General features: G+C 39.0%; 1 protein-coding gene and 1 pseudogene across 1 annotated transcript; one reads left to right on the forward strand and one right to left on the reverse strand.

The window, feature by feature from the left end:
- Nucleotides 1-1547: 1547 nt before the first annotated feature.
- Nucleotides 1548-2440, forward strand: LOC145954987 (uncharacterized). The gene is made up of 3 exons (XM_083069682.1): nucleotides 1548-1650; nucleotides 1923-2083; nucleotides 2198-2440. The coding sequence occupies exons 1-3, from the start codon at nucleotides 1548-1550 to the stop codon at nucleotides 2438-2440; spliced, it is 507 nt and encodes a 168-aa protein (XP_082925808.1).
- Nucleotides 2441-6322: 3882 nt separating this feature from the next.
- On the reverse strand, nucleotides 6323-10254 carry LOC145954988 (uncharacterized; annotated as a pseudogene).
- Nucleotides 10255-12197: the final 1943 nt, after the last annotated feature.

Below are 12197 nucleotides of genomic sequence, written 5' to 3' on the forward strand. Positions count from 1 at the left end.
ATTATATAAGTTGATGTTTGCTGAGCTGAGCTGTTATTGATGAATATTGTTGAGCTAGTTAATAATTTTGTTGTGCTGTGAGTTGTTAATACTGAATTTCGATGTAAGCTATATAGTTGAAAAAGTTGAGCTGTGTTGTGTTGAATGCTGATATAAATTGTTGTAGGCCGTAAGGCTGAGCTGTTGTAGGCCATAAGGTTGAGTTATTGTAGGAGATCTCTGAGCTGATATGTGTGACGACACATTGTTTGTTTACTGCTGTTATTGCTGAATGAAGTGAGATGCATGTTGTGATATATTGTATGCTGATGATGTTGAACTAGATGATATGATGATAACTGTAACTGATTATAATTCTTGTAATTATATGTGTATAAGTTGATTCTTTTCACTAGCTTACCCTTTGTTGTTTCCATGTGATTTGGACTGCAATGATCATACTATGTATGGAAGCAGAGCAGGGATAGGCTGGTGTCTAGAGGCAGATCTGTAGCTGACAAATGTAGTGGATGTAGTTTTGATATTTTGTTGTTTTACCTACTTAGTGTAGCAATTGGGTTGTATTTTGTATATTGATTTTAAGCCCCAGGCTAGACCTTGTGTATATATATTTTAGCTACTTATATATATGCATGCTCTTTTTTGTGTGGCACTATGGTGTTTTACTGTATGACGGCCAAGCGGGTCGTTACACTTTAGTGGTATCAGAGCATTTCGAGTCTAGTGGACCCTCTTTGGGGGTGGTTCCTTTAGGAATTTGTTGTGCTGAACTCTATGTTGTGTTGCTTTGCTGTGCTAATTTCTTTGTTGATTGTTGTGCTGATGATTGTTGTTTGGTTTAGTTATTGTATACTGAAGGTGCTGTTACTTTTGTAAACAATGACTAGAAGCAACGAGCAGATAGCCCGTGCCATGGAAATGATGGTTATGGCTAGTGAGACCAGCTGGGTCACAGGAGAGCCGAGATCTAGCTGAGTTCCAAAAATGACATCCTCTATAGTTCAAGGGAGATGCAGACCCAGAGGTGGTTGACCACTGGATCTGTGAGCTAGAGAAGATCTTCACAGTGTTGGGATGTTCTTAGGAGAGGAGGCTGACATCTGTTGTCTATATGTTGGTTGGAGAAGCTGAGCATTGGTGGAGAGACACCCACCATATGTTGACTGTTACAGGTGTTGCTGTTGACTGGGAGTGCTTCAAGAGGGTGTTTCTTGAGAAGTACTTCCCTGAGAGCATGAGGCACCCCAAAGAGGCCGAGTTCATGCGGTTGCACCAGGGAGGAATGTCGGTGTCTGAGTATGCGATGAGATTCAAGCACCTGGCTCGTTTCTACTTGCAAGCTATTTCTAAGGCCTAGAAATGCAGGAAGTTTGCTGAGGGTCTAAAGCAAGAGCTGAAGAGGGTGGTGGTGCCTATGACCATCACTAAGTTTCCAGACTTGGTGGAGAAGGCAAAGGTTGTTGAGCGGTTGAAAGGTGGCAACCGTGTGATTAAGATTGCTGAGGGACCAGTTGGGTCCAAGAAATGAGGATGTTAGAGGAAACCATATGATAGGCCCCAACCACAGCAAGGGGGTCCTGTCATTAGGCAACCTGCTGATGTTGCCAGAGGAGGGAGACAAGGTGGAGGTGCAACTCTCAGATGTTATAGGTGTGTTGGACCCCATTTTGTTAGGGATTGTCCACACACGGAGAGCCGGTGTCTCAGGTGCCATCAGATGGGTCACGAGTTGACCAACTGTCCCGCCAAAAATAGACTGGATAGGGGTGCTCAGAGAGGCGATGCTTAGAGGGGTGATAGACCTACTACTATTGGGAGAGTATTCGCTTTGACTGGGGCTGAAGCTTCTACTTCTTCTGATCTTGTGAAGGGGAAGGGTAAAGCTGTTGGTAAGGATGTGATGTTTCTGTTTGACTCTGGAGCTTCTAATTCCTTTATCTCTTATGCATGTGCTGCTATGCTTGGTGTGTCGGTATGTGATTTGGGGTTGAGACTGCTAGTGTCGACGCCCACTTCTACTTCGGTAATTGCTTCTGAGCTGTGTGTTGGTTGTCTGATTGTTGTGAATGAGAAGAAGTACAAGGTGAACCTGATTTGTTTGCCTTTGGTGGATATTGACATAATCTTAGGGATGGATTGGTTGTCTGCCAATTGCATCCTTATAGATTGTGCCAATAGGAAGTTGATCTTTTCTCAGGTGAAGGATGAGCTATTGATTTCAGCTGGCCAAGCTGAATCATTATTGAGGGATGGAGCAGAGTGCTGGATTCTGCTTGATGCTTTAGGTGTGGAGACTAAGAGGGTCATTGTTGAGATAGATGTGGTGAGGGATTTTGCTGAGGTGTTTCCGGATGAGGTGCTTGGGTTGTCTCCTACTAGGGAGATGGAGTTTAGCATTGACTTGGTTCTAGGTGCAGGGCCAGTGTCGGTGGCTCCCTAAAGGATGGCCCCAGCTGAGCTGGTTGAGCTGAAAGGTCAGTTGGAAGACCTTTTCGAAAAGCAGTTGGTGTGGCCGAGTGTATCTCCGTGGGGTGCTCCTGTGTTGTTGGTGAAGAAGAAAGATGGGGGTAGTCGACTATGTGTTGATTACCGGCATTTGAACAAGCTGACCATTAAGAAAAAATATCCACTTCCCCGGATAGATGACTTAATGGATCAATTGAAGGGAGCATTGGTGTTTTCAAAGATTGACTTGAGGTTAGGATATCACCAGATCAGGGTGAAGGAGGGTGACATACCAAAGATCGCTTTCAGGACTAGGTATGGTCACTACTAGTATGTTGTGATGCCGTTTGGTGTGACCAACGCCCCGGCCGTGTTCATGGATTACATGAACAGGATCTTCCGGCCTTTCTTGGATAAATTTGTGGTAGTGTTCATTGACAACATCCTGATTTATTCAAGGATCCCGGAGGAACACCAAGAGCACTTGAGGTTGGTGCTGGAGATTTTGAAGGCGAAGCAGTTGTACGCCAAGCTTTCAAAATGTGAGTTCTGGTTGGAAGAGGTGAATTTCTTGGGACATGTGATTTCAGCTGAGGGGATTTTTGTTGATCCGGCTAAGGTGGAGTCGGTGTTGCAGTGGGAGCGTCCAAGAACTGTCACTGATATTCAGAGTTTTATGGGTCTAGCGGGTTACTATAAGAGGTTCATTGAAGGATTCTCCAAGATAGTAGTACCTCTAACCCAGTTGACAAGAAAGGAGCAGCAGTTCATTTGGACAGATGCCTGTGAGCGGTGTTTTGAAGAGTTGAAGAGGAGGTTGACTACTTCTCCTGTACTGGTGTTGCCCGACTCTGGTGAGCCCTTTGATGTGTATTATGATGCTTCTCACCATGGTTTGGGGTGTGTGCTGATGCAAAACAGGAAAGTAGTGGCATATGCTTCAAGGCAACTGAAGAACCATGAGAGGAATTACCTTACTCATGACTTGGAGTTGGCGGCAGTTGTGTTTGCCTTAAAGATATTGAGGCATTATCTGTATGGTGCTCGGTTCAACGTCTTCAGTGATCACAAGAGTCTAAAGTACCTGTTTGATCAGAAGGAGCTGAACATGAGGCAGAGGTGGTGGATGGAATTTTTGAAAGATTATGACTTCCAGTTGATGTATCATCCTGGAAAAGCAAATGTTGTGGCAGATGCGCTGAGTGGGAAATTCATCTACATGTCTAGTATGATGGTGAAAGAGCTGGAGCTAGTAGAGAAATTCAGAGATTTGAATCTTTGTGTGGAGCTAGCTCAGGATCACATTAGTTGTGGGATGACTACCATAACTAGTGAGTTCTTGAGATAGGTTGGACTGAAACAGTTGCAAGATGCGGAGCTGGTGAAACTTCTTGGTTTACTGGGTACCAAGAAGGCTGTTGGTTTTGAGCTGGGCAGAGATTGGATCTTGAGGTTTAAGGGCAGAATTTGCCTACCTCATGATGTTGAGCTGAAGAAAGCTGTGATAGAGGAAGGCCACAAGAGCAGACTTAGTATACATCCTGGTATGACTAAGATGTACCAAGACCTCAAGAAGACTTTCTGGTGGTCTAGTATGAAAAGAGAGATAGATGAATATGTTGCGGCCTATCTGACCTGTCAGAAGGCGAAAGTGGAGCATCAAAAGCCGAGTGGTTTGATGCAGTAGATGGAGATTCCAGAGTGGAAGTGGGATAGTATCATTATGGATTTCATTGTGGGGTAGCCTAGGTCGGCTAAGAATAGTGATGCTATCTAGGTGATTATTGATCGGTTGACCATGTGTGCGCATTTCTTGCATGTCAACATCAAGTGGTCCTTGGAGAAGCTGACATAGTTGTGTGTGAAGGAAATAGTACGGTTGCACTAGGTGCCTTCCAAAATTATTTCAGACAGAGATCTGAGGTTCACTTCCAGATTTTGGTAGAGTCTACATCAAGCCTTAGGCACGGAGCTAAAGTTGAGCTCTGCATATCATCCACATATGGATGGTCAGTCAAAGAGGACAATCTAGTCCTTAGAGGATCTGCTGAGTGCTTGTGTGTTAGACCACTTGGGAAGCTAGGAGGAAGTTCTACCGCTGGTTGAATTCAGTTACAATAATAGCTTTCATGCTAGTATTGGGATGGCGCAATTTAAAGCCTTGTATGGCAGGAGGTGTAGGACTCCTCTGTGATGGTATCAGGATGGTGAGTCAATCATTATGGGGCCGGAGCTGATCCTATAGACTACTGAGAAGGTGAAGCTGATTCAGGAGAGGATGAAGACTGCTCATAGTAGGCAGAAATCTTATGCTGATAAAAGGCGAAAGCCTTTGGAGTTTTCCAAAGGGGAGCATGTGTTTCTGAAGGTGACCCCAACCTCTGGTGTGGGTAGAGCGCTAAAGGCAAGGAAGTTGACACCTAGGTTTGTTGGTCCCTATCAGATCATACAGCGTGTGGGTCTTGTGGCTTATCGGTTGGCTTTGCCACCATCTCTTTCAAACCTACTCAATGTATTTCATGTATCCTAGCTGAGGAAGTATGTCCATGACCCTGGTCATGTGGTTGAGTTTGATGATGTGCGGGTGAAGGAGAATCTGACGTTTGAGAATTCGCTGTTAGCTATGGTTGATCACAAGCTGAAGGAGTTGAGAGGCAAGTCCATTACTCTGGGGAAGGTGTTGTGGGATGCAGCTACTGGTGAGGCTACTTGGGAGGTTGAGCAGCAGTGCAGGGAGTGGTACCCTTTTCTTTTCCCAAGTAACACTATTTTTGGGGACAAAAATTCCTGTTGTCGGGGAGGTTGTGAGACCCGCATTTCTCATTTCTCCCTCTCAACTCTCACTCTTTCACACTTTCACTCTTACTCTCTTGACCCCATTCTCTCTTCTGATTTCTCAATCTTTCCTTGTGGTGACCTTGTGGTTGAAGGTGCTGATCAAGAGTAGGCGGAGCTAGTTGAACCGGAGCCATCTCATCTTCTTCTCCATTCCTTCTCTTCCATTTCTCCACTTCCCGGAAGCTCGAAATCTTCACCGAGGTAAGGGAAGCTAGGTTTTTGGCCGATTTTGTTGGAAATGAGTTCTTAAACTCATGGTGTGGTTGATTCCGTGAATATTGATGGTTGTGTGTGATAAAATTGGGTTTTCGGGGTTTCGGGGTTTTTGATGAAATTTGGGAATTTTGATGATTTGTGGTTGCATGCTGAAAATGAGCAGGTTTTTGGGTTATTTGATGAAAATGTGGAGTTTTGGGTCGAATGCATGTGTTTGGATGACTTGATTTTGTAGGTTTTGAAGAAAATTTTTGAACTTGGAGAGTTTTTGTTTGGTATCACGCCAGGCGTAGTTCTTGGCGCCGAGCGCGTGACCATCAGAGGACTCTATTGGGCAAGCTCGCCGGGCGCAAAGTTGTGTGCGCCAGGCGAGCTTGAGAATGAGACCTCTAGATGGCCCACGTCGGGCGTGGTTGGACCGCGCTGGGCGCGATATCAGGAAGTAACTTGGCATTTTGGGATTCTGGTGTGGCACCGGGCGTGGAGACTCCTTGGGAGTCTCTGCCAGAGGTGGCGTCAGGCGCAATTGGTATTGCGCCGGGCGTGAGACCTTGGAGAGGTCTCTACCTACCTTGCGCCGAGTGCGAGTTTGGCACGCCGGGTGTGTGAGGCTCTTTGGAGTCTCTACCCCCTAGCACGCCGGGCGGAATTGGAATTGCACCGAGGGCGTTTGAGTCCTGGAACACTCTAGTTGGGCATGCCGGGGGCGACCATGAGTGCGCTGGGCGCGAAGGTGATTCTATTATAGGCTGATATGTGTTGTAAATTATTGATTGTATACGTTGATGTTTGCTAAGTTGAGCTGTTATTGATGAATATTGTTGAGCTGGTTAATAATTTTGTTGTGCTGTGAGTTGTTAATACTGAATTTCGATGTAAGTTGTATAGTTGAAAAAGTTGAGTTATGTTGTATGCTGCATGCTGTTATTACTGTTATGTTGAGTTGTGTTGAATGCTGATATAAACTATTGTAGGCCGTAAGGCTGAGCTGTTGTAGGCCGTAAGGCTTAGCTGTTGTAGGCCGTAAGGATGAGCTGTTGTAGGTCGTAAGGCTGAGCTGTTGTAGAAGATCTTCGAGTTGATATGCGTGACAAAGCATTGTTTGTTTACTGTTGTTATTGTTGAATGATGTGAGATGCATGCTGTGATATATTGTATGTTGATGTTGCTGAACTAGATGATATGCTGATAGTTGTAGCTGATTATAATTCTTGTAATTATATGTTTATAAGTTGATTCTTTTCACTAGCTTACCCTTTGTTGTTTTCATGTGGTTTGGACTGCAATGATCATACTATGTGTGGCAGCAGAGCAGGGATAGGCTGGTGTGTAGAGGCAGATCTGTAGCTGACAGATGCAGTGGATGTAGTTTTGATATTTTGCTGTTTTAGCTACTTAGTGTAGCAATTGGGCTGTATTTTGTAAATTGATTTAAGCCCCAGGCTAAACCTTGTGTATATATATTTTAGCTGCTTATATATATGCATGCTCTTTTCTATGTGGCGTTGTGGTGTTTTGCTGTGTGACGGCCAGACGGGTCATTACAATTTTTGACTTTTTTTGTTAATATTAGTATATTATAAATTATTACTTAGTTTATGATTAACGTTAGAAATTTCTTTATCATTTCATAGTTTATCATTTAATATTAGTATGTTGTATATTATTAATAGTGATTATTTTAATGATTTATTATTTATTTGTGCTACTAGATAGTTGTTGGTAATATTTAACGTTAGAAATTTTGTTAGCATTTTATAGTTTATTTTTTTGTGTCTTAGTTTATTTATTTGTTAGGCTTATCATGCATTAATTCAATAGGGGGCAAGCTATGTGTTACTTGTTAGTGTATTTTTAAAAAAAGAAATGTTTACATTATAGTTTAATTTTCATTTTGGTTGTGTGGAAAGGAGGTAAATGTTGCAATTTATAGGACTAAACATGTTCATTTTTGTACTATAAAAGGTGCAAGCATTTCAATTGTTAACACAAGTACTATATGTAGGCAGATTTACAACAACACAAGTTACAATTATATGATTATCACATGAGTTTTATAAATTGAAAAAAGAGAATGCGTGTTAAATTATTTTTGACAAAAGATTACATGTCATATGATACCAGATAACATCAACTTAAATCCAATACTATCACCGTGACAAGAAATTTTCCACAGCAAAATTGAATTTCATACCAAGTACACCCACAAGCTTATAAATAGTAATGATAAATCAAATCCAACTACAAAATTTAATTGTCAAGACTCATATATCAGAGTCAACAATGTTTATTCCATGAGAATAACAAAAGCTATAAAAAAAATATAAATCAAAGTAGCAAAATATAGGGCAAATTATCAGCTCAAATGACTTCAAATTTGTCATCATGAGTCAAATCATTAGAAAAAACATGCAAAGATAAAATTACACATTAGTTAGTCATTATAATAATATATTTAAATAGAAAACAATGAAAATAATTCAAAACATGAAAATCATTACATAAATATTAACCTTGTTTATTTGTTTTTCTTGCAAGTTATACTATTGTGGCCGTGCACCCCACACTAATGGCATGCTTTCCTTTTGACTAAGGATTTATTAAGTGATACTTCTAGCCCACTTTTAAGTCTACAACTTTGAGTTATTTTCTCTCCATACTTTTTTCTCCTTTTTGTTTGTGATACGTGTGGGTCTCTGATAATCAATTGTGGTGTTCCACTTCCTTGCTCTATTTAGCAAACTTGGTTCTCATTGTTTTGGATTGACTCCAAAGGAGTTACTCCATCATTAGTAAATTATTCAGTCTTCATTATCTTAGCTAAGGTGTGAACACGATTGATTTCCATAACAATGAATTTATATATCTCCTCTGATTCTTCAGCAAGATCAACTAACATGTTTGCTTCTTGTTGTGCATGCATTCTTCTCAAAATCTTTGATGTATTAGATTGACCATCAAAGTTATTTCCCATATAACTAATATCAATACCTTTGTTGGCATCCTTAGTCCAGCGTTGAAAAATGAAATGACTAGGAATTTGAACAACACCTTTTGCTTGAAATATTACCAATATATGTCTACACAATATCCCTAGGAATTCATAAAGTTGGCAACTACAATGAGCAATCGTTGTGGTCAAATCTATGTCAACAATGAACTATCTTGAGCTTCAAAATTGTTAGACACTTGATAGACATATCTACATCTCTTTTGATCTTCTCTTTAGTAAATTTTTTGATCTTCTCAACCTCATCTTGAAATTTAGAAAGCATATTTCTTGTATAAATAGATGCACCATGTTCCTCAAGTTTTGACCGTGTTGTCAAGATGCGTGATTTATGTCTGGATTCATAATCCTCTCTTGTTTCTACCTCTAAGCGACTATCAATTTCCTTTTTAAAACTTTAGCACAAATTCTTATAATGTTGTTTATGCATTTACAAAAGAATCAAAAAATGAATTAATAATCTCACTTCTTTTAGTTGTATTCATCCCAGAAAAAAAGTGCTTCTATTGTAAATTGGTATCCAAGACTCTCTAATCTTATATAACCCTTGAAGCCATTCATTCTCCTCTAAGTTATACTCATTCATTAAACGCTTCCATTCTTCTTTAAAACTTTGAATATTAGGTGCATTATGAATGCATCTTTTCAACTCTCGCTTGAAATTGGATTTTTTGAGATAGATATGAGTTAACTTTTCAAGAAACTTCTTTCTAATATGCCATAAACAAAGACAATGTCGAATTTCAGGAAATAATTTTACTAAGATAGCTCTCATTGCTAAATCTTGATCAGTTATGATAGATATAGTTTTTTACCATCCATTGCCTTAAGCCATGTTTCAAACAACCATATAAAAGAACTCTCTCACTCATCTTGCAACAAAGCACAACCAAATAAAATTGTCTGACAATGATTATTCAATCCGAAAAATGGAGCAAACGACATACTATACCTGTTAGTTTTATATGTGGTATCAAAAGTTATGACATCCCCAAATTTTTGGTAAGATAATCTTGATCTAGCATCAACCCAAAAAAAATGATCATCTGAGAATCATCATCACATTGAATTGCATAAAAAAGTTTGAGTTTTCAACCTGTTTTCGTTTACAATAATTGAAAACAGCTTGAGCATCTCCAACATCTAAATTTTTCCTCTGAAAATTTCTAATATGATTCCAACAATCTTTGTTAGAGAATGTTGATTCACCATTATTGAAAATGGTAGCAACCTTTCCAGTTGGTAGCAACCTTTCCAGTTGGTATGCCTTTTTCCTTAAATTTTTCAACAAGGCTCTTTGCTGCACCACTCATCTTTTTATGACACCTCATATAAGAAACACTCCTTCGGCTAACCATAACATGGTTATGGTCATTGTTAAATGCAATTATAATCCAATTTTTATTTATTATACCTCTTCAAACAACTAGTTAAGCTGGACAACCATTTTGAAATATAGAACACTTCTTTTCATTTCTATATTTTTTCACTTTGTTTTGACCTTCATTGTAACATACCAAAATTGATCTCTTAGGTTTACTTGAACGAATACGTACTCCAAATCCTCTCTTCTTAGCAAATGAATGGCAGAATTCTCTAACTTTTTCAAAAGAAACAAATTCCATCCCTACACAAGGTTCAATATTGGTTTCCTTACCAACATTTGGAGCATCCAATATAATATTTTGATGCCATATTTCTAAGTCCTTGGGCATTGCTTCAAAATCATTACCATTGTTGTCCATTGTTGCTACACCAATTATAAAAAAAAATAGCGTGACAATAGATGTTATGTGTCAATAATGGAAATATATATAAGAAAATTTACATATTTAGTTACATTTTTTACTTTAAAAAAATTATAAAGGTGAATCAGAGAGAAAAATATTGGTTATATATATTTAGTTACATGTCTAATAAAATCCAATAAATACATTCAATCAAAGTAGTGATACAGAGAACAGAGAACAGTATATCAATTATATATATTGTCAATGGGTGAAAAAAAAAGGTGAAAATTGTACTATAATAGAAAATACCTTAATATGCACATGAGAAGGGGAAATAAAGAAGTATAAAGGAAGCGGGACGATCCAGCCGGAAAGTTTACAAGAGAAGCTCTCACGTAAGTCTTTTTAATAATTCATGAGAAGCGCTCACGTGACCCTTTTTAGTAAATCATTATGAGTCATTAGATTTAAATAAAATAATGGGTGAAAATGTGGAGTAACTCTAAAAAGTTACTCTTAGAGTAAATGAATCTTTCCTTTTATATATATGAGGGGGGTTATAATTACACCGGTGTAACTTTTACTAAGTATTACACCTCTTAATAACTTTATATTAATTGTGAATTTTCTAAATCCAACCGTTAGATTGAAAATTCATATCTCTTAGATCATATATACAAAATTTTATATTAATTCAAGATGATTTGATATTTTATTTTTATAAACAAAATTGACGTAATATATTTGTAGACACCCAATTTCGTCTGGGGGCATACAAACAAAGAAATGGACTTCCATTATCTAAAGAAAGAAGCTCCCAAAGCATGGAAACAACAAGACATGACATCAGAAAGCATAAAGCCCAAATAAGCTAGTTTTAGTAGCCTGGAACGGGCTGTTCCAAAACTAGAACAGGCCGTTCCAAGGTACAAAAAAGGCCTAAAATCCTAGTTTGGAACGCGCCGTTCCAAAACTGAAACGGGCTGTTCCAAGTTCCAAAAAAACAAGCTAAAACCTAAGCTTGGAACAAGTCGTTCCCAAAATTGGAACCGGGCGTTCCTAAAATGAAACAGGCCATTCCAAGTTTCAAAAAAAGCCTAAAACTGTAGTTTGGAACGGGCCATTCCAGCATAAGCATTTATGTGTTAAACTCAACTTTGGAACGGGCCGTTCTAGTTTCAGAACGGGGCGTCCCAGTAGGCGAAATTAACACGTAACGTACAAATTCAGAACGGGTCGTTCCGAATCTGGAACGGGCCGTTCTGGAAACTTTTTGACGTCTATAAATAGCCAACTCGGGCACAATTATCAGGGCCTAAAAATTTCGTCCAAGACTCCTTAGAGCTCAAATTTTCTCTCGCTCTCTCCCTCCTATTGTATTTCTTGAGATTTGTGAGACATTTGTGTAGTGTGAAAGGTTGCCACAAAGCACCTAGAATTTCCATATCGGAAGATTTAACAAAACTTGCTACGAGGTATTTCAATCAATCTTTTTCTCTCTCTTTTATTTCTTATTTTTGATAAGTATTGTTATAATAAAAACAATCATGTAGATATTTTAGAGTCAATTGTTTAATTTAAATTTCAAGCATGTAAATAGTCATCAATAAAAGGGGATTCAATATTTGTATTATTATTGCTTATAATGTTAACTTCGTCATAGGGTACCGATTAAGGGCATTGTAGGGGTGCTTAATACCTTCCTTACACGTAACGACCCCCGAACCCAATTCTGGTTATTAAGACCATTATTGGTTTTTTTTTTAAAACCTTTTCTTTTTCCAATGTTTTGAGTATTGGTGGCGACTCCATGAACCTATTTTTCAAAAAACCATTAATTAAGGATTAGTCTGGTGTCCGGACATTCCTTAATTGATGCGATCTTTAAAAGGATGTCTAAACCATAGGTTACACGATTGGAAATTTTCGGGTTGCGACAATATTCATTTCAAAATATA

This window comes from Cajanus cajan, chromosome 2, assembly GCF_000230855.2.
Source record: "Cajanus cajan strain Asha chromosome 2, NIPB_CcT2T_4, whole genome shotgun sequence".
Lineage (NCBI taxonomy): Eukaryota > Viridiplantae > Streptophyta > Magnoliopsida > Fabales > Fabaceae > Cajanus > Cajanus cajan.